The sequence below is a fragment of the Tetrao urogallus genome (genome assembly GCF_951394365.1).
Source record: "Tetrao urogallus genome assembly, chromosome: 8".
Classification (NCBI taxonomy): Eukaryota; Metazoa; Chordata; class Aves; order Galliformes; family Phasianidae; genus Tetrao; species Tetrao urogallus.
The window spans coordinates 6321730-6349220 of NC_136821.1; the positions used below are offsets into that span (position 1 = coordinate 6321730).

At 39.3% G+C, this 27491-nt stretch overlaps 1 protein-coding gene across 2 annotated transcripts in view; it reads right to left on the reverse strand.

Moving 5' to 3' along the window:
• The window catches only part of R3HDM1 (R3H domain containing 1), a gene marked incomplete at both ends in the record, with an annotated part of 48495 nt that extends 23885 nt beyond the window's left edge, over positions 1 to 24610 (reverse strand). The window contains 9 exons of one of the 2 annotated variants that reach the window (XM_079538809.1): positions 669 to 764; positions 860 to 968; positions 3436 to 3576; positions 3658 to 3717; positions 5302 to 5380; positions 7187 to 7301; positions 10825 to 10914; positions 11367 to 11408; positions 23439 to 23609. In XM_079538809.1, the coding sequence (XP_079394935.1) occupies positions 669 to 764; positions 860 to 968; positions 3436 to 3576; positions 3658 to 3717; positions 5302 to 5380; positions 7187 to 7301; positions 10825 to 10914; positions 11367 to 11408; positions 23439 to 23609 (903 nt within the window). Of the gene's footprint in view, positions 1 to 668; positions 765 to 859; positions 969 to 3435; positions 3577 to 3657; positions 3718 to 5301; positions 5381 to 7186; positions 7302 to 10824; positions 10915 to 11366; positions 11409 to 23438; positions 23610 to 24478 lie in introns of those variants that run through there. The other variant, XM_079538810.1, reaches the window with a different exon arrangement.
• Positions 24611 to 27491: the final 2881 nt, after the last annotated feature.

Below are 27491 nucleotides of genomic sequence, written 5' to 3' on the forward strand. Positions count from 1 at the left end.
ATTTACTTCTAATAATATTGAATGAAACAGAAACTCTACTTGAAAAAATGCAAGGCTGAACAACAATTTACTAAGTGGCACTATATGATGCTCTGGAACAAGTTAATGGATTTGTATGGCTCACATACTATCATTAACACCACAAACCTATTAATTAAACTAGAGCGGCAGAATTTTCATCCCACTCAAGAGACCAGACGTCCAGACTTCTGACTCATTTAGCACATGTGGAAATTCAAATTCTTTTATTTTTACTGGTCATAAGATGCATTTGAAATAAATAGGTTTTTCTCACCTATGTCTAAGAGCACACAAATGAAAATGATAATTATTGCTCTTAGTAACACTTGTAATGTCTACAGTACCAAAAATCAAACCTAAGTTTCATTAAGAAGCAAAATAATGCATTGAAAGCAGTAATGCTAAAGAATATATAAAAATGTTCTTGATGTTACTGTGGGCTTCATGCAGTAACAACAAGAGAAAAATCAATAACTTCCCAGAAACTGCAGTATCATTTAAAAATTGACTTCAAGCCACACTAATGGTGATCTGCTCAGTACTCTTCTGATATAGAAAGCTTCCTGAAAAGAAACGTCTCTTAACGAGCACACACATGTCCGTGAAGTGTTCACACAAAAGACAGCATGCTTTCCTTTGATACGTACGTCTTGTGCAAATATCCTCTCTCTAGCTCTCTGATACTCTTCTTCACGTTCTTCTATGGATTTACTTCTTCTGTCATCTTTTAATCGTATTCTCATCTAAATTAAGTGATAAAGTGTCAACTTACACATGAAAGTAGTACAGATACATCGGCCAATACAACAAACAGAAGTGGAAAGTAATATTTATTCACCTGGTTGTCATCTCTGTCTAAACTAGAGTTATCTCTTTTAAGGATGTACCGCTTCTGAAAGTCATCACTCTTCTCATCCTTTATATGCTCACAAAACTTTTGGTCAGGTCTATGAAAAGTTGTTAAAAAGAAAAGTTTATGGACTTGTAAAATACATTATGCACGTGGAACCAACTGAAATGTGTACAATATATTTAATAGTCTAACATAAGTGATGTGTACAATATATTTCATAGTCTAACAGATATGACAGATTGTGGCTGCCTGGGCAATGGGAAAAATATCAAAAACGTGTACTGCTGTGTACACCTGGCAACTCCTGTTCCTGATGCATGACAAACCTGCTCTCAAAATCGCTTCCTCCTTCAAAGCATTTGCTTCGGTTTCCAACTAAGGTGGGAAGCAACCTCTTCCCCAAGGGCATGTGAAGTGCTCTTGAATCCACACAGGTGCCATGCAATGGGTATTGGGCATGCACGGAAGTGAAGATAGGTGCTTTCTGCTAGAGCTGTAATATACCTCAGAGTTCATTTGAAGGGAAAATGTATGATAAGGAGATATAGAGAGAGGAGAAAGCATTGACACTTACAAGCTTCTAAAACATAATTAAGTAGAAATAAACAAGAGAAGAAAAATGACACAACAGTGCAGGCAAGCAAGAGCTTCATGAGATCAAAGTGAGAGGAAGAAACAGTATATATTCTTTGGTACTTTATCTACTTTGTGAGAGGAAGTGAAATATTTTGCAAACTTTTTTCTTTCTTGAATAAAAAATGGATACCAACTACCTAGACAATGAAACTGCTACTACTACAGTAAGATTTTCTCAGACAATCAGGAAGAATTTGCCTATTGAAAGGAAAAATGTATATGTACTCTTCTCTGTATCTTTACTTGTTACTCAGGGCATTTATATAAAATCAGGAGATCTTTTTCTGTAAAACAGTCAAGCCTAACTGTTAGTTACTGGATGCCCAAATATAATTAGCAGGCATTTCAGAGAACCTTTAGACTGTCTTACCTCTTTCTTTTTAAGGTCCCTGAATTTACTGCCCTGCAATCACCAACTTCCCACTCCACTGAGACGTCCCAGTATGCACTGGGTTGTTGATGTCAGTAACATCACTGATCGGCGCTGGAGCCGGGAATCTGCCTATGAGGAAAAGGTAAGTTTGATTTTATTCAACATGGAGCAGATCTCCAAGGTTTTCTTTCTAAATTCTTATTTTATATCTGAAGTGATTTAAAATAAGAATACTGAAAACATTAAGACTCTTCTTGTCTGCAGGTTGGATGAAATGCCTGCTAATTAGTAACTACACCTACATGGGGCTTCCAGAGGCCAGTTAAAAAAAAAAAAAAAGCAATAATAATAAATTAAAAAATAACAACAAGAAATCATACTTCAAAAGTTCTTATTCCACACTTGTATGTGTGAAGCTTCAGCCTAGGCATGCCGGTAGATGCAAAGACAACAGATTTGAAATGTATGCCTTTGTAATTAATTTCTGATAAAGTATGTAGAGCCAAACCAAAAACAAATACAAAAAGACTGAAGTTTATCTAACATATATTTAGGCCCTATATAATTTTCTAATAATTAATTCTGATAGGGAAGCTATCTGCTAAAGTAAAATTTCAGTATGGTATGTTGTTTCAGTTCTGCTGACTCTTAAATTAGGATGGATAATAAGATTTTATTCCTTCAAAGCTGCAGAGAGTCTATGATGACGATGCAGGAGCTGTGAACTCCTATCTTCATGCTCATATCAGAGTACTTCAAGAAAAAAAGTGTCATGCAAATTTATTAAGTTAAAGCTAGAAACTAGGTACACAAAACTTAGATATAGTCAACACATTACCCCTTCATCTTTCTGTAGTGACAGAAGGAGGAGACAGAGCAAGTGCAGAATACAGAATAGCTGGGTCCTGAGAACAGAAGTGTCAACTACACGTGGAATTTGGAGATGCTCTGATTCCAATGCTAGCATTTTGTAAGTTTTCTTCAAGAACTCCCCAGCCATCACAATAAAGTAATGTGCAGAGTTGTTAACCTGGTTGACACTTCCACTGTTTGCCCTTCTCGTTACATTTACTTTGTGAGGTTGTGAGATTTGCAGGCAGCGTTATTCCAGCAACAGATTTCAAAGCCTGAATTTTTGCAGTAGATTTTTACAGTACAAAAATCAAAGCTCAGTAAGTCTTTTCCCCTCTGTTCACCCTATCTGAACACAGCTGTGGTAAGATAAGGGCTGGTCCTGCTTTGATCCGAACAAAAGCAGGTACTTGAAGCTGGTATCAATCTTTAAACATAATAAGATAATCATGATAATAATAAGATATCATATAAAGATAATAGTAGATGTAAGTTCATATTTTATGGAAACAGCATACTTGTTCATTGCTAAATCTTTAAACATGCAACAGATCACACTATTACGTAACACCCAGAACACCTCTCCTTGCTGCATGTTACCTAATGAACAGACAAACCCCTATGCTGCAGATGCAGCATCGTTATATCTCAAGAGTTAAATGTATGTACCATAAAGTTTTTCCAAGACTTTTACACTTACATTCTTGTATTGCTAGTTTTATTTACTATGACTGACTTCCCACTCTGGTCCACGTTGTGCTCTAATCCAAAGTAAGCAGCTACCCTGTGCAACAGCATTCTATGATAAGATGTCATTGGGGGAAACTTTTTTCTTGGAGCTCTGGAAGAAAGGAATAGTAGCTTTATTAAATAAACAGGAACAGTCTTGAATTTTTTTTTCCTATAAGAGTACAGTACTTACTCATTATTACCAATGAAATCTAAAATTTCCTGTTCTAATTTCAGCAGCATCATTCTGTCCCTGAAAATAAAAACACAGCAACTCACATATGAGACACTCCAATAACTCCAACTGTATTCATCTTAAGAATACACAGATAGTATCTATGATCAAGGAATGATGGAAGACTATAAACAGGACCATTAAGTGTCTAATACAGTATTTATTTATTTTTTGGAGAAAGTACTCATTTTCCACTAAGCCATATTTTATTGAACCCCCCACTGTTCTCATCTCAGAAATCACAGTACAAAAAGCCTGCAAGTAATCTCTTCCTGGTACTATCAACAGAAAGTACAGTCATCAAGAAGGCTCAAAAGGGGAAAGAGTGACTGGGTTGGTTCTTGTTGGTCAGCACGGGCAGCAAGATTTGTAGAGACCTCAACTGCCCCCTGAATTGTGAATCACAGGATCACAGAGAAACAGATTGAGTAGGTGCTGGTAACAGAAGGCATTCCTGCAACATACTTACAGCTGAGTAGTTAAAAGCTGGCACACACTGCAATGTGGTAAGATGTTAAGAGAATATAAAAAACTAAAAGTGAAGATGACTGAAATGAGTATCAGCTGAAACACCATAAAATAATCTTAAAAATGTATATGCCAATTTCAATATCTCATTAGCATATAATGAAACTAACTGTCAAAAGGTCACTGTTTGCACACATCAGTTGATATGATAGCAGGTAAACCCCCAGCAGGCCTTTGCCTATAAACTTCTTGTTTTCACTAGGATGATTTATGACTTCCAGTAGGGCTGAAGTAAGAGACTTCTGAGGCCAATGCATTCTAATTTTTCTAATGTCTTCTATATAGGGCAAAATGTGTTGGTCCATTATGATAATCTTCTCTTTTCTGTTCTCTCCCCGACTCCTCCAATAACATGGACTACCCATATATTATCACACTGTAAATCATAACTATAATCTGATCAACTAACAAATAACAGGAATATCTTTCACAAGAGCAGCACAATTCCACTAAGCTCATTTCTTGCCTTGTATGTTACGCCACAGATCTAGTATTAAACTGTTGAGGGAAAGAACAAACCAGACAGACAGTGTACTGCAAATTTCAAAGCAACAGAATCACACCAACTTTTCCTAACAAATGATGGACTTGGATTAGGTCAGATTTGGTTTCTGATGTGTAGATTGAAGATACATATGCCTATGATTTATATACTACATAGTAAAAGAAGCTGTCTATAAATTCAGTACAAGACAGGTTAAAGTGAAAGAAGGCAATCTGGAATCTAACAAGAAGATGCTAACTGAGTACAGATTTTAAAGAGTATTAGAGTCTCTTCAGATAGAGCTGCACACAGACAGAACTCATTATTTGCTCATTAAACAGGAAAAGCATTTACAACAGGTCAGGGTCCTGAGCCTGTGTTCATATAACACACAGACTACAGTAGATTGGTGTTTCAGATAGTTTTCACAACAGAATCTCATCCTAAATAACTGATGTAATGGTAAACATTTAAGAGGAAGAAAATAAAATAATGATAATAATAATGAAAACCAAAACAAACACACACCAACAAAACATGGTGCTACGCCAAAGACAGAAAAACTGCAAGTTGATTTTGCTAATGCTTACCTGGGATTGTTTTTTAATGTATTTACTAAAAATTCATGAAGATCTATACCAGTGGAATCTGTGTACTCTTGGCTGGAATCTAAAAGTAGGGTGGAAGAAAGCAGAATTACATTTTGAAAAAAACAATAAACAAAAAACCACCAAACCTATCTTTTTCCTAATTATTGATGAGCATTGTCTTTATGGATCAATACTGTTTAACTAGTAGACATGTTGCAACACTTGCAATTTCCAGAGAAAAGGTTTGAAGGAAAAAAAAAACCCCACAAGCTGAAAAACCCTGTTTCTCTCAATTCTCCAATTCAAGCACAGCACAAGAGGCAAAAGCTTCAGTAACTCTGTCAGTCTTATTAACAAACTGCTTACATTTTGAAGGGGTATTTTATCATCTTCACTCATCTCATTTCCATCCACCCTCCAAGTTTTCTCCAACATACCATACCACACTGCTGTATACACTTTCACGGACCAGTAGCTCGTATACACAAAGACTGGATGTTGCCCAAAGAAATACTGTAATTCAGTATGTTACACTTTAGCCTTCACTATTGTTATTCTGTAGTATTAAGAACCTTCATTTTATTGGTCTTGCTTTCCACAACATCACTTTCAGGAATTTCCTACAGCCTTCTGTCTTGTACTGGTCTCAGAACAAGAATAAACTATTTCCTAATAACAATTTGTGTCACTGAAATACTTTAACAACAAACCTTCCCTTTCACCAGCACATTCCAGAGTTACAGATCTCAGATTTATAAGCTACAGATGGCTTAATAATGTTGGAACTAGATTTCTTTCAAGAACTACGTAAGTGTCAGCCTATGCCCAAGGTGGGCACAGCTCAAACTTAGGTGCCTCAGCCCTTGCTGTTTTAAGCCTTTTTGTGCTTAGCTTAGAATGGAGCACAGTCCTGGCAAATTAGCTTCTACTAGCAACAGGGGAGGGGACTACTGCACTAAGGAGCACAAAATTCATCGGACACAGAATATAAGCAGGCCTTTTTTTTTTTTTTAAAAAAAAAAGGAAACAAAAGGAAACAACAGCACAATTTTTTAGTTTTAATTTTTAGAAGGTGGGCACACATACAGAGGTTGAGCAAGATGGCTCTAACACAACGCATTTGTTTCTTAAAGCATCATTTTGAAGACTGACATTTATAAATGCAGCCAAGTTCTGCACCCTGGTGCTTTTTGTTTCGTGAATGCCTGGTTGCCAGCTGGGACAAGATGTACAGAAACGTCACATGAAGAAGGCCTCGTGGAATTGAGAAAGAGACAGGACAGACAAGTGCTAGCAGTCTCATGAAAAGGATTACTAGGTTTAAAGATATTTCCTACATACTGGTTGATACAAGATTCCTAGATATGACTTCTGTCTCCTTTATTTAAACCAAGAGCTGCTCGGTGAATTTCCAACTTACATACAATGAACATGGCAAAAGATAGCATGGACAGAGACAGTGATGATCAATTTCTGCAGTTCTGTTCCAAGTAGAATAGGCCTTCAATCCAGACTGCAGGAATATTAACATGCATGCATCATACTTGTCATTCTAACTTATCAAGTTCAATCCGTACTCCAAAGGATTTTTATAGTCTAGATGCTACCAAAAGTATGAGTGTGAATGACCATATAGTCAGGTGAACAAGAGACAATGAAATATTAATCATCAACATGTGCAACAATCCCTTGTGGTTCATGCAAACAGAGCATTCTTAGACAGTGGAACGCTGAAGAAACACTTTCAGTCATAAGAAAGCAATGTCTTTTTTTACATTTAAAAAACTCTTCCATAAGACTTCCCATCAAAGTCAGACAAGATCATTAATAAATTCTGAAAAGTGATTAAAAATACAAATTAAAAGCAGAATGACAGATAGCAAACCTCTTGATAACATTTTTCTGTGCAATTTATCACTGGACTTCTCCTTTTCTGTTTCATCTTTTGCAGGCTTTTCTTCTTTTTCACAACACTGTGACAACTGGATTTGAATTTTCTCCTGTCAAAAGTAAAAGCCAGTCATCATGAAAATTATTTCAAACAACGTGCATCTGCAGCAGAACTTTCTCCACTATGTCACCTGCAAAAATTAAGTAGTAACAAGGAAAGTAACTGTCTTCATTTTCTTTCTGCTCACACATATACTCTAGCCAAACAACATGAAGTTACTTACTAGCAAATCAAAAACTATTGAGAAGACATAGAAATTAATATATATTTTAGAATTTTGACATATTTCCTGGCTCTGAATGGTATCAAAGTGAATCTAAAGTATCTCGAGATATAAAGAAAATATTCCAGTTTTCAGACAAATTTTATATACTGTGTTTTTATGCAGTGTGTCCATCGTCTACATTTCCCCCTCCATTACAGAATAAAACAAATGCTTCAATCTCTACGACAGACCAGCATTACCAGATTCACACACACAAAGATAAATATTTAGAGTAGAAAATACCCAGGCTGAATTTGCAAATCTTAATGCAATCAAGGCCTCAATTCCTTTTGTGTATCCTGACAAAGTAGCTTTGTGTGCAGTCATCTCAGAAACCCATGTTTCTATACAATATAGGGGAACTATCATGAAACCTGTTTCCCAGATAAAGCAAAATAGAGCTTTCCTTTTGTGACATAACAGTTCCCTAACTATTGAACAAACAACATCTTGTTCTTTGTGCCTCTTCTTGTCTTTAGCTAAACTACTAATGAAGGACTATCATGTCTCAGACAGCAAAAACACAGTAAGATGAGAAATGGAGACAAATTCTTTATTGGAGTGGTCCCAAGAGGTGGACCACTGATCCTGACCTGTAATAGCACCGTGCCATTCCTTTTACCTGGAAGCTTCTCAAACATCTGCTTCGCTTCCCCAGAGATAACTGAGTTTATGCTGCCACCCATCCCATTGTAGAAGACCCAATTCTTCCCAGCCCAGCTCACAGAGCTGCCCCACAACTATTTGCCTACCACTCTTCCATCCTGCAAACATAATCACAACTTATCAAGGCTAAAGACTGTTTCACATGCAAACACCTCTTTGCACAACCTCCAACAACACAAATTATTTGTCACTACAAAGTTAACAGTGACTGTTCACCCAGCAGCTATGCAGCTGCTACTTTAAAAAAAGCATGGTGATTGTCAGATGAAGAGATTAATTGTGCCTCAGATGTACCAACAACATGTTAGTCTCCATTTTACAACAGTACACTGCAAAATTAAGTAAATTAAGATTTTTCATAGTCTCACTTTCTCTCATTAAAATATTGATTGGATAGGTTTAGAGTATATAGGCAAAGTTAAAAAAATATATATCATATAGCAGTAGTTCAGTCAAAGGATTTCAGAGTAAGTAATCATTTTTATGCTCCTTTCTGCAACAAGAGCTAAACAAGGAGAGCCGTCTGAACAGCCAATTCCACTGCCACCAATTCTACTTCAAAGTGTGACAATGAACTGTGTACCAAAGGGCATTTTCTTGTGATTTCATGCTTCAAAACCTGTAGCACCTAATTAAGCATGACCTACTTCATGGGAAAGCCACTGAAAAATATTTTATCTTCTGTTCCTTAGAATTTTCATTTAATTCCACTATAGTGATAGCTGGCCTCTGTCAGTATACTGATTTCACAGGCTCTTTATTGTAAAGCAAATGACTTTCCAATCTCAAATCCTCATTGCAGCAGCATGAATTATCAGCAAATTTTGACTTAAAAAAAAAAAAACCAACCCCAAACCAAACCCATCAAAATCTGAAAAATTTCTCCAGCTTAATACACTTGAATAAAGAGATAAGAGTCAAGAAGCATTACAGAGCAGTTACTCAAAGGATCTACATTCTGGGTTCTCAACTTTCATCGGCACTCTCTAAAATCAGCTTGATCTGAATTTACACGAATCAATTTAAACCATCACTACAGACTGTTTGTTGTCACCTTTTGTTTTCATTTTTCCCACTTTGGGTTGTTCCATTCTGTTACAAAAGTTCTATTTGCTCATTACCTATATCAGTATCAGGGACACAAAACCAGCTTAGTCTTATTAAGAGCCAAAATTAATCATTCTGAACTAGTATTCGTACTTCATATATCAGTGTACAGAATCAGAACAACCCCAGCAGCTAAACTTAGACAAAGAATGGCAAAAGAATAAAGAATCAGTGTATTACAAAGGTAAAATAAGCTGCAGGTATTGCAGAGTGCTAAGGAGAGATTCCCACAAGGCACTGCAATAAATGTCACTTGCAGAAAATGCTTTCTATGAGAGCCCGTGATTTTAAAGCATTAAATATAGGGTGTCATATAATGCAAGAGTTCTAAAACAATCCTGATGACTTACATTTGAAATATGCTGTGGATGAACAGCTCATCAAATGAGGATTCTCTTCTCCTGGAATAAGATGCAGTGACACAGCTAAGCCCTACTGCTTCAACCCTGATCTGATCTCCTAGTCAGTGTTGGTAGCCTTACAGGAAACATTACAGGATTATAAATCACAGTACAAGGCATCAATTTTTCTGTTGTCTTTTTATCTCTTACTCCACATGCTGTACTGCTGTTCCTAAGAATTGCGATTTTTTATTACATTAGCTGGCCCAGTTTCAAAATTCCTCCAGTAAAATAAACTCTTCAAGTACATTATGGAAGGAATTATGAAGGGAAAAACACTCTTTTCTCAGTTCCAAGAACAAAACCTAAACAGAGACTTTGTGGCTCATTCTTACGATGTTTAATTAGTTTGAGTTCTCGCATTCTTTCACTCTCCAAAACTGGAATGGATCTCCAACAGCAACAAATTCTCCCCCGCTCCTACTGGTTCCCTTTGCTTATTACAGAAAGTAAGACTTTTCACAGAAAGATAGTAAATATGCTTTATGAGGAAGACATGAAGAATCATTTAACTTTTGTTAGGAGAGAAAACAAGAGCAGCACAAAAATCATTTCAGTGCCCATCTTCCATACCTAAACTAGAACTGGTAATAGCATTGCCTCTAAGGATACAGGTAAAGGCAGAGAAGTTGGACTTCAAAGCATTTTATATATTTTGTCCAGTGTTTAGGATTTTCTTTGAGTATATATTAAGAAATTAGTCTTCAGCAATACCTCAGGCATGCATTAAGAGAACCACCAGCAATTATTAATAACATGCATAAATTCACTCAAAACACCAAAATTTAAAACTGCTTACATCATCTAAATGGAAAGCTGTTAAGTTACGCTGCGTATCAACCAGTTTTTCTGCTGTCTTAATGAAGGCACACAGCATTAGCTACCGCACACTGTAATGCAGAAAGCTGAAAGAACTAGCAAAGCCTCTTTGCGTTCCCTGATACCAGTCACTGGAGTTCAGAAGAGTCAGAAGCAGCAGATTCTTTACCAGGTATCACCATCCCTATTAAAGCTGTACTGGTTTTTTTAAATTAAATATGGTATCTACATATTTAAAGAGCACCCAGAAGACTTTTTTTTGAATAGCAAGTTACTTCAAATTGTTTCAGAAACTTCAGTAATGCGACTTTTACCTGGAGGTCCTGTGATATTTCAGCTGTAGGAGGTGGTGGATACTCTTCACATACAGCAAGGCTCCGAACTAACTTTAACTTTGTGTTTGACTAAAGGAAAGTATGTAAAATTAAAAACTATGGCTTATCAAAGTTCTACAAAGATACCACAAGCTGTTATTTTTTCCATTCAAGTTATGTAAAACAAACTGGCTGAGAACAGCATTTTTAATATTTTGAATAAATTACTTCCTTTAGGAAGAAAATACCAAAGCAATCACAGTTTTGAAGGCACTATCAAGCACAACAGAGCACATCTAATGGGAAGTAAATTAAATCTTTGGGAAAGTATTTCTGTCCATAACAATAAAAAGCCACCAAAAATATAAAGGCAAACCACAGAAGCAGACAACTAGGCAAGACAAAAAAATCCAACAAAATAAAACAAAGCTTCATTGCCAGAAAAGAAAGGGCAAAACTAAAGGCACTGTTCACAACGTAACAAGGCTTCATATCAAGCACGGAGGGCTTCCTCAGCATGCCAGCACACAAGTCTACTGTACCTTCGACCTTTTTGCTGTCTGTCCAAAAGCCTGCACTGGCCGCTGAACGATAGGCACAACAGAAAAGGTTTTATTAAACTTAATAGTTCAACTTATTCATGAAAAAGTCTGCATAACAGAGAAAGCTTTAACAGTTATTACTGATGTGACGGTCAAGACTATGAAAGCAACAGCAGGTGCTTTTGGCTGAAGGACTGTATGCTTTCTCTTCTTCATTGTGCTTATTCTCAAGTTCCCTTTCCCCTTTTTTAACAGAAGATACTTATAAAAAAAGATGTAACAAAAGAAATCTAACAAATAGTAAGTATTAATCTCACTCACTAAGATCCAAGTAGTTAAAACTCCCTGCTATCTCCTGCATTTAAAATTCTCATGTCCCAATTTCCTTGGTAATATGAGTTTGTTTTGATAAATTTTCCTCCTATTCCTGAAACCCATCTGGAAAATGATGGTATGGAAGAAGAAGGAAGAAGAAAAAAAGCCCCTATAAGGCAATTAATATATGTTCTAACTATTATTTCATGTTTTATAGATAATTAAAAGATTGGGAGCTATAAAGAACTTTAAAATGGGTTGCTGACCAGAAGTTTTGCTTTAGATAAGTAGTTTACTACCCATGAATGCTCTCTCTTCTGAGATTCCTTCTCCTATTAATAGTTCCTTTTAAAATAAGAACATTACCACCGTTTTAGGACAGCATGCATCACTGAAATGTACATTCAAAGCCAAGAAGCGTTTGACAGGTTTTTAACAGCAGAGTTTGAACAAACTCCAATGATAGCTATGCAGGCACAGAGGCACTCACAGTGCTGTAACATAGTTTAAGCACTGGTTTCACTCTGGAACTCAAACTGATGAATATACAAGCCTTTAATAGAATTGGTTTCACTAAGAGTAAGCCTAATATTTGTATGTGAAAAATAACATCCATAACACCATTTCAGATCTTGTTTAACGGACAATATTCCGTTTTATGAAAAGCTATGAAAGAAGAACAGCTATTTTCTGTCACTTTCCTCAAGTATCAAGTGTCTTTCTTGCCCCAGCTTCAGTGAAGAGCAGAAGGGCTGCTCATTTAAATATTGCTCATTTACTGTGTAAAGGACTTTAAATAGCTGCACTGAAAGCAAACTGAACTGCTACCTCTTTAAAAGAAAAAAAAGAGCTTGCTGAGATTCTGAGCAAAGACAGTTCAGCTTTTCCTATACCTTCAACAATAGAGACAGCCTTGTTGGTGTCTGAAAAACATTCTGTCCTTCTATCAGCTCTGCTAAAAGTATGCATAGTTTACTGAAAGCTGGCACTTTGTGTATCCCAAGCAAAGTTTGCATCATATCAAGCTACTGAGCTCTAAGAATGGGATGATTTCCCAACCTTTACCAATTAATCCCACACTAATTACCCTAGGTGAGATCAAGTATAAGGTACTGAGTGTAGTAAATGAAAGTATTTGAATACTTTGCTGCTTGGCTTCATGAGCACATGACAATTTTTAGGGACCAATCCAGTAGCAGCCACACTGGGGAGAGCTGGGGATAGGGGAGAGGGAGACCCTCTCATGCCTGAAATGAATCCAACCTCAGAGTTGCACATGAGATGAATGTCATTCAACCCATCATATTAAGACCTGTTATCTGGCAACCAAATCTTTTTATGCCCTGTAAAACAATTCTTTAACAGGCCTCAACTCCTTGCTTTCCTGTATAATTTCAAGAATATCAAAACCTGAAGTACAAGCCCCCATGTCCAGCTGTAACTGTGAGGGATAAGTGCCGGACTAGATTTGGTATGGCTGGATTGCACGGACAACTCATGTGAGAAGAAGTCTATGCTGCAAGGTCTCTGCCTGGAAATACAAAACCAAAAGTCCTGGGACATGAACAGTAACTTCACTCATGAAACTCTAAGATGATTGGACCCAGATCCTTACTTGTACAAAACTGGAGCAGCGGAGAATAATCACATCTCCATTGGAGTTCCAGGACAGGAACATGTTGTAGCTCCATGAATTTTCAGTTCTGCTCCAATTCCTGTATTTCCTAAGTTTTGCTCCTATACTGCATCTTTACATTCTCATTTGTGAAAACCAAACGTTTTTTAGCTGCTTTAGAGTATCTAATTCATAGTGAGTTAGGCAACTTTATATCTGCAGCTCTGAAAGAGTTTTACCAACCTGAGAAAGCACTGTGTTAATGAAAGATTAAAAATATATTTATGCCCCATAATTAGTAATTTTGGACAGGACATCAAGACAATTTAAAAGCAAGTGTTACAAAAAAAAATTGCATAATGAAAACATTGATCAGGTTTTTGTCTTAAAGAAGAAAACTGTTGAGATGAAGTACTATGCTTCATTTCCAACTAATTAACACAGTGCAATTAGCAAAGTAAAAACAGAAGTTAAGATCGCTTACCAAACACATACAGTCAAATACAACCAGGGGCTTTCAGAGGAAGTAGCTGACAATTTTTTCCTAACTACCCCACACCAAATACAAAGTAAAGGTCTGGCACATTAACATGCCTTCCTCTGTCATTCTGTGCTATAAAGAAACTGGATAAAATCACGTCAGGCACAAGAAGGCAAACACAGGAGTGTGAAGAATCTTGAGAAAAGGTCTGTGTATTTCTGATTTACTGCTTGGACATTTCAGAGGACTGACTCAACGCGTGGCAGACCTGAACAAAAGAGGTTTTTACCTTTCTACTAAACTGACTTTAAAACCACTTAAGTGTTAGAGTCCTACCTAACGACTGTACATAGCTTTGCAATGACAGAAAAAACAGCATGATCTATGGTTACTTGCTGTCCTGTACTGGTGAGTTCTGACAGCAATTTTCCATGACACAGGAGAAGGTGACTAATGATCAAAATTGGAAAAATAGTTTCACCATTGGCTACAGAAGCATTTTCAACTGTTCAAAAGCTGAACAGAGTCTATCCAATCATGGGCCTATTAAAAATCAGTAAGTCACATTCTGGAAACAAAGACAGGTTAAAATCTGAAGAGACCAAGACAGCTGAGAATGAGGCAAAGAAAGACTTCAGAGAACTCAGCTGAGGAACAGAGAAACAAAAGGTCTGTGCCACTCTTACACTACTTAAAGAGATTGGGAAAGATACCCCTGTACTCCAATGAGACACTTTTCACATTCCCATTGTACATGACAGCAAATTGGTTACTAGTGCACAACATCTCAAAAGTCTAGAATTTAGTCAAAGCTGTTTGTCAAAATATAATGGCCTGTTACTCAAACTACAGAGACCCAGAAGCATACAAACTGTGATAGGTTTAGGAACAATCGTAGCTAGTTTCTTACTTGATTGTAAATAAATTAAATTGCAACTTAGAACGCAAATGTGTAACATACATATTTGCACTATCAGCTACCATAGCACAAGTGACATTAACTTTTATAGACTGCAGTTACACACAGTTGTGAAGCCCTACACTCACTAGGCTCCAGTCACAACTGACTGTGTCCCTACTACTCCTGAAATCAGTGCTCTCAGACAACTAGCTTGATTTTTAATTACACCATTCATGTAATGGCAATGTTCTGGTTCTGATGGAGACTCCTGGACACAACACCCACATTAATACTAAGTGAAAGATAGCAGAACTGTCTGCATCAAAAAGATGTTTTCTTTACATAACTGTAGAGTTCCTGGTGTGTATGCTATGCGCAGGCTACATAATTATTTCTGCCACCCAAGAACAAAACCAACCAACCAAAACCTCTGCCAAAGAAGCCAGAGGTAAAAGCAAAGCTCGTAACCATGGACAGTTTCATTTCTCTGTGCAGGAATGCCTGTTTGCAGAAAGACAATCTGCCACTTGAGCCTCATAAGCTTCTACACTACTTGTTGAATGAGAAAATGTGAATGAGATTCTTCCAAGTTACTGAACTGTGTGGAAATCACACACATTCATTTTTCGTGATGACTACTGGAACGTTCCATTGATTAAAGAGATTACCAGCTTTAATATCTTCCCATGTTTCAGTAGTTGCTTCTCATATGTTACAGGCAAAGTACTTCATTTTAAGGACTTCATTTTTCCATAAAGCTATCTGTTTACACTGATACCAGCTTTAATAAAGTCAGGAGATATTAAAGAGTAGAACTGTGTTATTACAGTAGTTGACAAGATTCATTTGGAAGCAAATAAAACTAGCAGATAAGGCTTACTTCACTCAGCAGAATATTGAATTGCTAGTCATGAACAAAGCTAGTCCCAAAAGAAAGTTTTATTCATTCTCAGTAACAGGAATCTAATAAGCCACTCTCCTGTTTTTGCAGCCCACAGAAGAATACTGGCATACTCCATACCCTCATCACCATTTTTATCGTAATTTTTTTTTTTTTTTTTTTTTTTTATTAACCACCCACAGATGGAAGAATTCTTATAGAAAGTTAATTTCTTCTCAAACACAAGCTTCTATGTCTTCTTAGAAATCTGACTTTCTCTAGGCCTCAGCCAGGAGTCAGCCAGTTTGTCCCATGCGACAGTCCCATCTTTTGAGGCTCCTGAGCTTACACAGTACGAATCTCAGAGGTATCAAATACGCTGCCACACATCCTTAACTGGTGCTAACACTGGTGTGTTCGCTTTCTTAATACAAGATGATTTCACAGTATTCACCTCCTGTACATCTTACTCAAAATTTGATGCCACAAGTTTCTGTAGGTGTATCTCCTACCTTGCAAAGATCATATATTTATACATACCTACTTTCCTGTTAGGACAACCTAACCTTTCCAACCTGACAGCTTGCTGTCATGGTTCTATGTTTTTGTTTTTGTTTTGTTTTTTATGGTTTCAGTATTCCACATCAAAACATCATGTAGTGTACGGGGCATTAAAGTGTCACTGCCCCAATCCCAGCTACCTATCCCTGTACATTACAGCAGTCACGGGATCTGACCCTTCCGGGTGGGGGGGGGGCGTTCTCTTGCTGCCTGGCAGTGGGTGCTGGAGGGTGCTTTCCTAGCCGTTCCAAGCTTTTCAGGTTTGAATCGGTCCCGGGAACTCTCTCTCTCATCTTGTCTGATTTATTAATCTCAATTTCAATTAAATTGTATTATACTGTGTTATTTTGTATTCCAATATTATAGTAAAACAAGTTTTCCTCCATAGATTGTTGGCGCTGCTCTTTTCCTCCCTTCCTTCCTTCCCATTTTTTGTGGGACTGGGGTGGGGGGGGAGGGCAGAGGCCTGTTGCCCCTGTCACGGACACAGATTGATCTGGTCAACTCCGTGACAGATTTTTGGCGCCCAACGTGGGGCACGACTGCTTTTTAGCTTTTAGAACGAATCTCTTTTTCTCTCTGCTCTTAGAGAGCTTCGTTAGGGAGCATTATCAGTAGTTCAAGTTTCTGTGCTGGAAAACCTGACCTTGAAAGATTAGGCGTACTGCCAGTGTTCTGGGATATTTGTAAACTTTGAGCACTACTTAGTCTGGGTAGTGCCTTTTTTTCTTTTTTCCTTTTTTTTTTTTTTTTTTTTTTCCCCTCCTCTTGTTAGCTTCAATTCATTAACCCCTTTTTAGCAAGCACCAGTGATGAACCCACTCGTTATTGTGGGGGTGCTGGGTAAAGGATTTAAAGCAATGGTGTTACTCACAACCTACTGGCCAATAATCCATCTCACACTTACGTGTTGTGGAATTGCATTCATATATAACTACCTAAGGGCACTGATGGAGACACCTATGTTTTACCTACTTGCAATGTGGTATGATTTGAATTTTGACATTTACATCCCAGAAGGAATGGCTAATTTCACAAACAACTACATCCCAAATGGAATGGCTAATTTCACAAACAGCTACATCCCAAATGGAATAACTAATTTTACAAACAATACAATGTTCAGACCAGTCTCCAGGTTTTCTTCTCGGTTTATCAAACGTTTTACGAATCTTGAATTAATACTCATGTTGTTGTTGCTGTTCGTGTCATCAATTCTCCTGAATGTACTCCAACGCATTCGTAATAAGGAGTCACCTCCAAAACTAGAGAATGATGACTGGCAGGGAATATGGAGAGGTTTAGGAAAGGTCTTAGAAGCATGGGGACCCGCAGTGTCATGGGATTTTACTCTTGAACACCTGTGGGACCCTGAGAAACTAAGCCAGTTTTTGAGTCAGGGACTATGCGACTTACATAAATCTAAGGAGGTACAACTTATTTGGGGTTTGGCTTGTGCTTACCGTGCCCTATATAATACCATTCTGAAGAGAGAGAGTTTCCGAGCTGAGGTTCAAGCCAAAGGGGAAAATCCCCAAGTCAAATCTAATCAATCACAGGAGACACCAGTAACAATACCAGTTGCTCCTGTGGAGGGCAAGAAATGGAAACGAGTGTCTTCGCATCTTGAACGAAAAAGAGAAGAGGAGGAGGAGGAGGCAGAGGAAGATCCAGGCGAGGGGCCCTCCTCAGAACCACCACCATCGCGAAAGGCAAAAGGGAAAACTAAGAGACATGCAGAAGAGAGTGATGAAGAGGAAATCTCTATTACTACTCGCCGGCCTCTAAAGATGACTGAAATCCAAGGTTCAAGAAAGGAGTTTACACGGCACCCGAATGAAAGTCTTGTTTCCTGGTTGGTTCGCTGTTGGGACAGTGGGGCCCATAGCTTATCTCTGGATGGTAATGAAGCTCGCCAGCTAGGCGCCATTGCCAGAGATCCAGCTATTGATAGAGGAATTAGTCGGTGTTCGGATGAAACTGCCTCCCTCTGGGAACGAGTGTTAATAGCCGTGAAGGAAAAGTATCCCTTCAAAAACGGTTTGAAGATTGCGATGAAAAAATGGGATACAGTTGAAAAGGGTATCCAGTATTTGAGGGAAATAGGCGTGGTGGAAATGTTGTATGACCCTAACTTTGTTCCTAACCTACCACAACAAAACCGCGACCCTGAAAGAGTGAGGACAACACCTGAGATATGGCAGAAACTCGTGACAACAGCGCCGGACAAATATGCCTCTACACTAATGTCAGCGTGTGACAGATACAACGAACAACAGAGAACGCCCTTAATTTATGAATTAATTCTTACGCTCCAAAACTATCAACAGTTGCTATCCCCCATTCATGCTGCTGTAGCTGCTATCTCAAAAGTGACGGACCAACTGAATGAAACGCGGCAGCAAATGTCTCAACTGATTAACCGTGACAAACCTGTAGCAGTATCAGAGACACTTGATGAAGACCAGGATAATCAAAAGAGTCTAATGAAGGAGATCAAGGAGATGAAGGAGATGATGCGAGCCCACCTAATTAAAGACGATGAACCTTCCTTCTCACGTGCACCATCAAAAATCTCAGCTGTTAGAGGCAGACGCTCTCCAGCTCAAGTAAGGGGTAATACACCGCGAATTGTCTTATGGTATTACCTACGTGACCATGGAGAAGACATGAAGAAGTGGCACGGTCAACCTACTCCTGTACTACGAGCCCGGGTGAAAGAATTACAAGGCAGATCAACCACCAGTGCAGTTGCTCCAGTTACCACAGGTAATGAATAGAGGGGCCCTGCCCTCAGTCGGGGGGGGAAAGGGATAATAGAGTATATTGGACTGTGTGGATTCGATGGCCTGGCACATCAGAACCACTGAAATATAAGGCCCTGGTGGACACTGGTGCACAGTGCACTCTGATGCCCTCGAGTCATGAAGGGACAGAATCAATCCATATTTCTGGAGTGACCGGGGGCTCTCAAGAATTGACTGTGTTGGAGGCTGAGATAAGCCTCACTGGTAAGGACTGGCAGAAACATCCTATTGTGACGGGCCCAGGGGCTCCATGTATACTAGGTATTGATTACCTCAGAAGGGGGCATTTCAAGGATCCTAAGGGGTATCGATGGGCGTTTGGAATAGCTGCTGTGGACACAGACAACATTAAGCAGCTGTCTGTTTTGCCTGGCCTGTCAGAAGATCCGTCTGTTGTGGGGCTGCTGCAAGTAAAAGAGCAACACGTACCGATTGCTACAAAAACGGTGCACAGGCGGCAGTACCGCACCAACAGGGATTCCTTGCTCCCCATTCATAAGTTGATTCGTCAATTGGAGAGCCAGGGAGTGATCAGCAAAACTCACTCACCTTTTAACAGCCCCATATGGCCAGTGCGTAAAGCCAGTGGAGAATGGAGGCTGACGGTAGACTACCGTGGCCTGAATGAAGTCACACCCCCACTGAGTGCTGCTGTGCCGGACATGTTAGAACTCCAATATGAACTGGAGTCAAAAGCGGCCAAATGGCATGCCACCATTGACATTGCTAATGCCTTCTTTTCCATTCCTTTGGCCAAAGAATGTAAGCCACAGTTTGCTTTCACCTGGAGGGGCGTTCAGTATACCTGGAACCGTTTGCCCCAGGGGTGGAAACACAGCCCAACCATTTGCCATGGGTTGATCCAAACCGTATTGGAACAGGGCAGTGCTCCTGAGCACCTGCAGTACATTGATGACATCATTGTGTGGGGCGATACAGCAGAAGAAGCCTTCATAAAAGGAGAGCGAATAATCCAAATTCTTCTGAGTGCTGGTTTTGCTATTAAGCGAAGCAAAGTGAAAGGACCTGCCCAGGAGATTCAGTTCCTAGGCATAAAGTGGCAAGATGGCCGTCGTCACATCCCGACAGATGTGATCGACAAAATCACTGCTATGTCTCCACCCACTAGCAAAAGAGAGACACAATCTTTTCTGGGTGCAGTGGGTTTTTGGAGAATGCATGTTCCAAACTACAGCCTCATTGTAAGCCCCCTTTATTATGTGACGCGAATGAGAAATGAGTTTACATGGGGCCCTGAGCAGCAGCAGGCTTTTGAACAGATTAAACAGGAGATAGCCCGTGCCGTGGCTCTAGGGCCAGTACGGACAGGACAGGGTATAAAGAACATCCTCTACACTGCTGCTGGAGAGAACGGTCCCACTTGGAGTTTGTGGCAAAGAGCATCAGGAGAGACCCGAGGCCGACCCCTGGGATTCTGGAGTCGGGCGTACAGGGGGTCGGAAGAGGGCTACACTCCAACTGAGAAGGAGATCTTAGCCGCTTATGAGGGGGTTCGGGCTGCTTCTGAAGTAGTCGGTACTGAAACACAGCTCCTTCTGGCACCTCGACTGCCAGTGCTGAACTGGATGTTTAAAGGAAAGGTTCCCTCCACCCATCATGCTACTGATGCCACTTGGAGTAAGTGGATTGCACTGATTACACAACGGGCACGGATGGGGAACCTCAGCCGTCCAGGAATCCTAGAGGTCATCATGGACTGGCCTGAAGGTAAAAAGTTTGGAACACCACCAGGAGAAGAAGTAGCTCGTGCTAAAGAGGCCCCACCATACAATGAACTACCAGAGAATGAAAAGAAATATGCCCTGTTCACAGATGGCTCGTGTCGTATTGTGGGGAAGCATCGCAGATGGAAATCTGCTGTGTGGAGCCCCACACGACAAGTTGCAGAGGCCACTGAAGGGAAAGGCGAATCAAGCCAATTTGCAGAGGTAAAGGCTGTCCAACTGGCCTTAGATGTCGCTGAACGGGAGAGGTGGCCAATGCTCTATCTCTACACTGACTCATGGATGGTGGCAAATGCCTTATGGGGGTGGTTACAGCAATGGGAGCAAAATAACTGGCAAAGAAGGGGTAAACCTATTTGGGCTGCTGAACTGTGGAAAGACATTGCTGCCCGAACAAAGAATATGGTTGTGAAGGTGCGCCATGTAGATGCTCATGTGCCCAAGAGTCGGGCTACTGAAGAACAGCAAAACAACCATCAGGTAGACCGAGCTGCCAAAATTGAGGTGGCTCAAATAGACCTGGACTGGCAGAACAAGGGTGAATTATTTCTAGCTCGGTGGGCCCATGAGACCTCAGGTCATCAAGGGAGAGATGCAACATACAAATGGGCCAGAGACCGAGGGGTGGACTTAACTATGGATGCCATTGCACAGGTTATTCATAACTGTGAAACATGTGCCATCATCAAACAAGCCAGGAGGATGAAACCTCTCTGGGAGGAAGGGCGATGGCAAAAGTACAAATATGGGGAGGTATGGCAGGTTGATTATATCACCTTGCCACGATCTCGCAATGGTAAGCATTATGTGCTTACTATGGTGGAGGCAACCACTGGGTGGCTCGAAACATATGCAGTACCCCATGCTACTGCCCGAAACACCATACTGGGTCTCGAGAAACAAGTCCTGTGGCGACATGGCACCCCAGAAAGGATTGAGTCAGATAATGGGACTCATTTCAAAAATTCTCTTGTAAATACTTGGGCCAAAGATCATGGCATTGAGTGGATTTACCATATTCCCTATCATGCACCAGCCTCTGGCAAAATTGAACGATACAATGGGTTGTTAAAAACGATGCTAAAAGCACTGGGTGGCGGAACATTTAAGCACTGGGAGAAGCATTTGGCAGAAGCCACCTGGTTAGTTAATACCAGAGGATCTATCAATCGTGATGGTCCTAACCAATCCAGTTCCCTACATACCATAAAGGGAGATAAAGTCCCTGTTGTACATGTAAAGAACATGTTAGGAAAGGCAGTTTGGGTTCTTCCAGCTTCTGGGAAGGGCAAACCTCTCTGTGGTACAGTTTTTGCCCAGGGACCAGGATCCACTTGGTGGGTAATGCAGAAGAATGGGGATGTCCAATGTGTACCACAAGGAAACTTGATGCCGGGGGAGCGCAGTTAGTAATTCTATGTATATATGTATATCCATGTGTGTGTAATGCATTTTAATCATTTTTTGTTTGTTTGTATATATATATATGTGTATATATTTTAAGCATGATGTAACGATGTAGAATAAGGGGTGGAATGTCATGGTTCTATGTTTTTGTTTTTGTTTTGTTTTTTATGGTTTCAGTATTCCACATCAAAACATCATGTAGTGTACGGGGCATTAAAGTGTCACTGCCCCAGTCCCAGCTACCTATCCCTGTACATTACAGCAGTCACGGGATCTGACCCTTCCGGGTGGGGGGGGGGCATTCTCTTGCTGCCTGGCAGTGGGTGCTGGAGGGTGCTTTCCTAGCCGTTCCAAGCTTTTCAGGTTTGAATCGGTCCCGGGAACTCTCTCTCTCATCTTGTCTGATTTATTAATCTCAATTTCAATTAAATTGTATTATACTGTGTTATTTTGTATTCCAATATTATAGTAAAACAAGTTTTCCTCCATAGATTGTTGGCGCTGCTCTTTTCCTCCCTTCCTTCCTTCCCATTTTTTGTGGGACTGGGGTGGGGGGGGAGGGCAGAGGCCTGTCGCCCCTGTCACGGACACAGATTGATCTGGTCAACTCCGTGACACTTGCACACCACAGCTGTCAAGTGGGGGAATACTGAGGAAAAGGGAAGGTGCATAAGTACTGGCTGCGTCCAAGATGGGATGAAAACTCACTGTTTCCCTCCCCACTGATGCAGGGAGAATAGCTGGACCCAGATTGCTGATTTGATTCCTCTAATATCCAGGACTTGGATCACTGACATCTGATTACTTCAGCCTCATGCAGGACAGCTATTCTGTAAGAGTTAAACCTGAGCCACCCATAGCTCAGAATCCCTGGGTTGGTCACTCCTATTCAGGGTAGGCATGCTGAGCTGTTCTGTAGTGCTTTATCCATACTACCAACACTCAATATTTCAGTGTCTTGAACAAATCCTATTAGTCTATATAGTGTATTCTCAATACAGCAAATTCTCTGAAATACAGACAATACAGAAACAGCTGAAGATGTTTGAACTGCCAAGTTTTCCTCTTGTTCTGCTATAATAGAAAAGCCTTGACTTAGCTTCACATGTGCACTCATAAAAACATAAATAACAGACAACCTGTCTGGTTCCTTTGAAAACCACTTATCCAAATCAATCAAAAATGACTGACCTTTATATATATATATATATATATAAACATAAACAAAGAAGTGAATAAAAGTTCTACTGATCTATGTCAAAGCAACATGTAAGGAGATCACGACAAAAATGAGAACACAATTAGAAAGACTCATTTAACACAATACATCAATGAAAAATAAAGAGAAAAAGCTTCTTACCGGCATATTGTTTTTGCTATCAGGGCAATTTTCATCCTTTTCCACTTCAATCTGCTCTTGACTTCCTGATTTTATAAGGTTTTCAACTGGATCTGTATCTTTAAATTCAGCTTCTGAACCCTTCATTGCATCAGTTTCATCTTTTACAGTAAGAATATCAGACATCCTCATTAGAAAAGATTATTTTAAAATTCTACAAGAAACACGGAACCTTCAGGACAAAGAAAAAGTGAATCACTAAGTAGTTTTTTTTTTTAAAGAAATACACATACCTAAGCAGCTATCCAAAATAAAGTTATTTTGCTGTGAAGATTTGCTTTCCTATTACATTCTTCTTGTCTCATATCAGAAGCAAGGAGTGATCATTTTTCATTTTACCACTTCTACCAGAAGCATATCATGCCACACTTTCTATATGAGAGAACTAAGCACCACACTGTTGGATGACACTTGCAGATTTTCCTTTCTGTATTTTAAAAACAAATTTCTTAAGCATTCCAATGCTCCAAATCAAGTTAGGTTCCAATAGAAACAAGGAGAGATTTACTGATTTGAAAGGAAGAAAGAATTACACATAAAGAGTTGAGAGTAAGTAGATAAATTACAATGAACCAAGCGTGCAAACACAGATGAGTTTCATTAAAATTTTAAGCTTTCTAATTGTCAGTAAACAATGGGACAGGTTCCAAATGCAGGAGCTCTCTTACACATTACATGCAGTGAAAATAGCCTTGATATTAAATTAAGCACTCTCTCAGAAGTAAAGATAGACAGAAACAGCAATTACTATGAAAATTATCAACAGTTATTAGTAACAATCAATTATATAAAGAGAACTCTAATGATTAGAGCCAATAATGGAACCACTCTAATTTTCCCAACGAAATACTAAATATAATTTATTACCATTACTTAATTGGAGTAGAAGATGTAAAACCAAGAATATTCAATTTCTTTAAGAAAACAAAGACTACGTTCTACACGCTTCATGCCTTCAAGTAACATACAGAAAAATCTAAGTAAGTATTTGGATTTATTACCTGATGTGTCCTACAGTTTGGGGATTGTGGTTTCCCACAAAAATAAAATAGAATAATCCAAAGTTCCTTTTCACAGTTGTCAACGAAGATGTCAGTTGTAATGAACCATCTGGAATCTGGCAGGAGTCCCATGTCCTTATCCCCAGTGTAAAGTCCCGGACAGAACGATGTTGTCTTGAATCAGCAAGAACATCCCTTTCAAACGCCTAAATAAATAAACACATTAAAAATATTGACAACTGAAACACACGATAATTTTATTTGGGGGTAGGGAGGGGTGTGACCAATCCAAAACCTTGATTATCCATTTAAAGAAAAAAAGCACATTTCTCACATGTATTCATGCTACTTGCTTTGCCTGTAGCAGCAGTAATAGTTTTCATCAGACTTGCATTTCAGTGCTGCAGAGATACAAAGTAGTCATAATAAGCTTTCTGTTGGCATCCCAGTGAAACTATTCCTATAAAGAAGGTATCCTCCCAAAGTCTGAAAAAGACAGTAAACAAGAAGCCCAGCAGGTGTGGAGGAGCAACAGGCCGTGAAAGCTCAGAAAACCTTCTAAGTATAAGCAATTCTCTCTTCATTGTTGTTAATCTACAAGCACAATACATAATCTATATTTCAGGCATCTGGAATTGTAGAAGATACTTTTATTCAACTCAAGTACGTGCCCTTGATCAGGTTTTACAAATTTCTAGAACACCGACAAAGTTCCATCTTCCTTCTTTGCAGATTTGCTTTCCTGAGAAATAAATAATGCCACCACCCACAAGGGTGTGTGTTTGAAGGGGCAGGCAACAACGGCTATCGAATACCAAACAAAATGTATCCCAGGGACGTGGCAGAAATATCCCAAAGCCAAGAACTGCAGCTCAACTCTGAAAGACATGTTGAAATAAAGCTTACCAGGATCTCTGTACTGTGTTCCCCAAACACATATCTCACAACTATTCCGGGGCTTATCATAAAAGCAGTACAAATGACAGTGAACACCAAGAATACCTTCTGTTACCCCAGCTGAACTACTCAATTTCCGTGTGAGTAACAGGATAATTAGAACAGTTTCAGGAAAACAAACCAACAAGTGAAAAACATCCAAATGTTTAAAGTGAAATGAGAAACAAATGAGCCATTTCTTCTGTGGTTATGAAGAATTTCAACCAATGTAAGTACAGAATCCACACTAAGCCATTCCCTTTCAACACGAGGAGCTGCAGTACATGCAGGAAGATGGGGCCAAAAGACATATCCTGAAAGATCTTCAGTGCCTCCCACATGCTGCATCTTAGCTCAAAGGGATGTGAAAAACGTGTGCTACGAGCTTGCTAGAATGAGATTAATAGCAATCTTCTGTGGCCATGTGACAGTGCCCAGCCTTTCAGCAGTTCGACTGCTTTGTCAATATCACCATTCTGCAAATGGTTTCACATAAATTGATGTCACGGAAGCTAGCTAAATACAGAACTCTACGTTACAAGAGAAAAAGCCATATCCTGTTTCAACAACTACCTACAGAACTGAAGTTGGCAAGTAGGATTTACAACGAAACAAAAGAAAGCAAACACTTCACATTCCACAACAGTAAGTCTCACCAGCTTGTAAACAAATTGCTTTGTATATAAGATATTAAATCCTTATCCTGGAAAACGGTGACTGTAAAAACAGCCCAAGGCAGCACTTCACAATATACAAGCATGAAATGAAAAACTGTATTCCTGGCCTCCTCACCACCCCCCAAAAAGAACCAAAAGCCATTACCTTGCAAAAGAGATTTGGCGAGGAAAGATTTTAAGTGATCATTTAAACAGCATTTGACATTTCACTTCTCCTCCTTAACTGCTAAGGGATGGATCTTAATCCACACTCACTCATCGCTCGAGTATCCGAGCTGCACTTGTGCCCCAGCACCACTGAGGGGATGGCAGCAGTGTGCAGAGCGAGGCAACACACAGACCGTGTTCCCCAGCCACAGATCAGTTTCAGATCTCAAGCAACAGAGTTTGATAAATACAAGATACTACAGATGCTTGGGCTTAAGGAAGCATGGAAAATAAAGAGGCCTGGCCGTGTTTTCAAAACATCAAATCGTTAATGGAGGGGAAAGGATTAGAGATGAAAGAACAAGCTGGAAACAAACGATGACAGAAATGCAGGGAAGGATAAGCGGAGCTGTTCAGTTGCTGAGTTTGTTTTCCAGACAATCCAGATGGTGATTTAAGACTTAGGAAGGCGCTCACACAAACCTTCAACATTTACACAATTTGAATACAGATGCTTTTCAGTTTAACTGACAGCATTTAAATCACATTTAGAAAAAGTGTTTTAAAAGATTTCAGGCTGAAGAAAAAAAGATTATGTCCAGTTGCACATATAATCCCAGAAATTAAAATCTAATTTACCTCCTACACACTACCCGGGTCACAAGTGCAATGACAGTCATCAGTACTGCCTCCACACATATTGAAAGTTCTTTATTTCTTTATTTTTCCCAAATCCACTTTGGTCTCTTTGCAACACCATTTTAAAAACATATACCAAAAAGGGTTACCAGCGTTCACCTCAGTGCAACTCATACTGCAAAGATCTATGCACTTGCTTTTGGCAATCCAGAAGATTAGTACATAAAAAATCCTTGTTTTCTAAAGCAACCTAACTGCAAATAATCCTATCAATTGCTATGAACAGATTTATCAACTGCAGACAGATTTAAAGCCTGCCAATTTAGCCTCTGATTCAGATTAACAGCAACAGATACAAACAGAAAACTGAATCATGGCCTACCTAATTTTTCCTTAAAAAAAACCCCAAACAAACAAAAAACCCACCAGAGATTCACTGACATTCATAGGGCAATCTTGTGATTTGTGAGCCACAAGAGTGAGTTACTTGGATAGCATCCCACCACCAAAGTTCCTTATAATTCAGACAAATTCATAGCTGAGATCATTCAATTCTAGTTTCTATTATTACACAGGTTGGATTAAACAGACTTAAGTATTTTTATGCGCTGCAA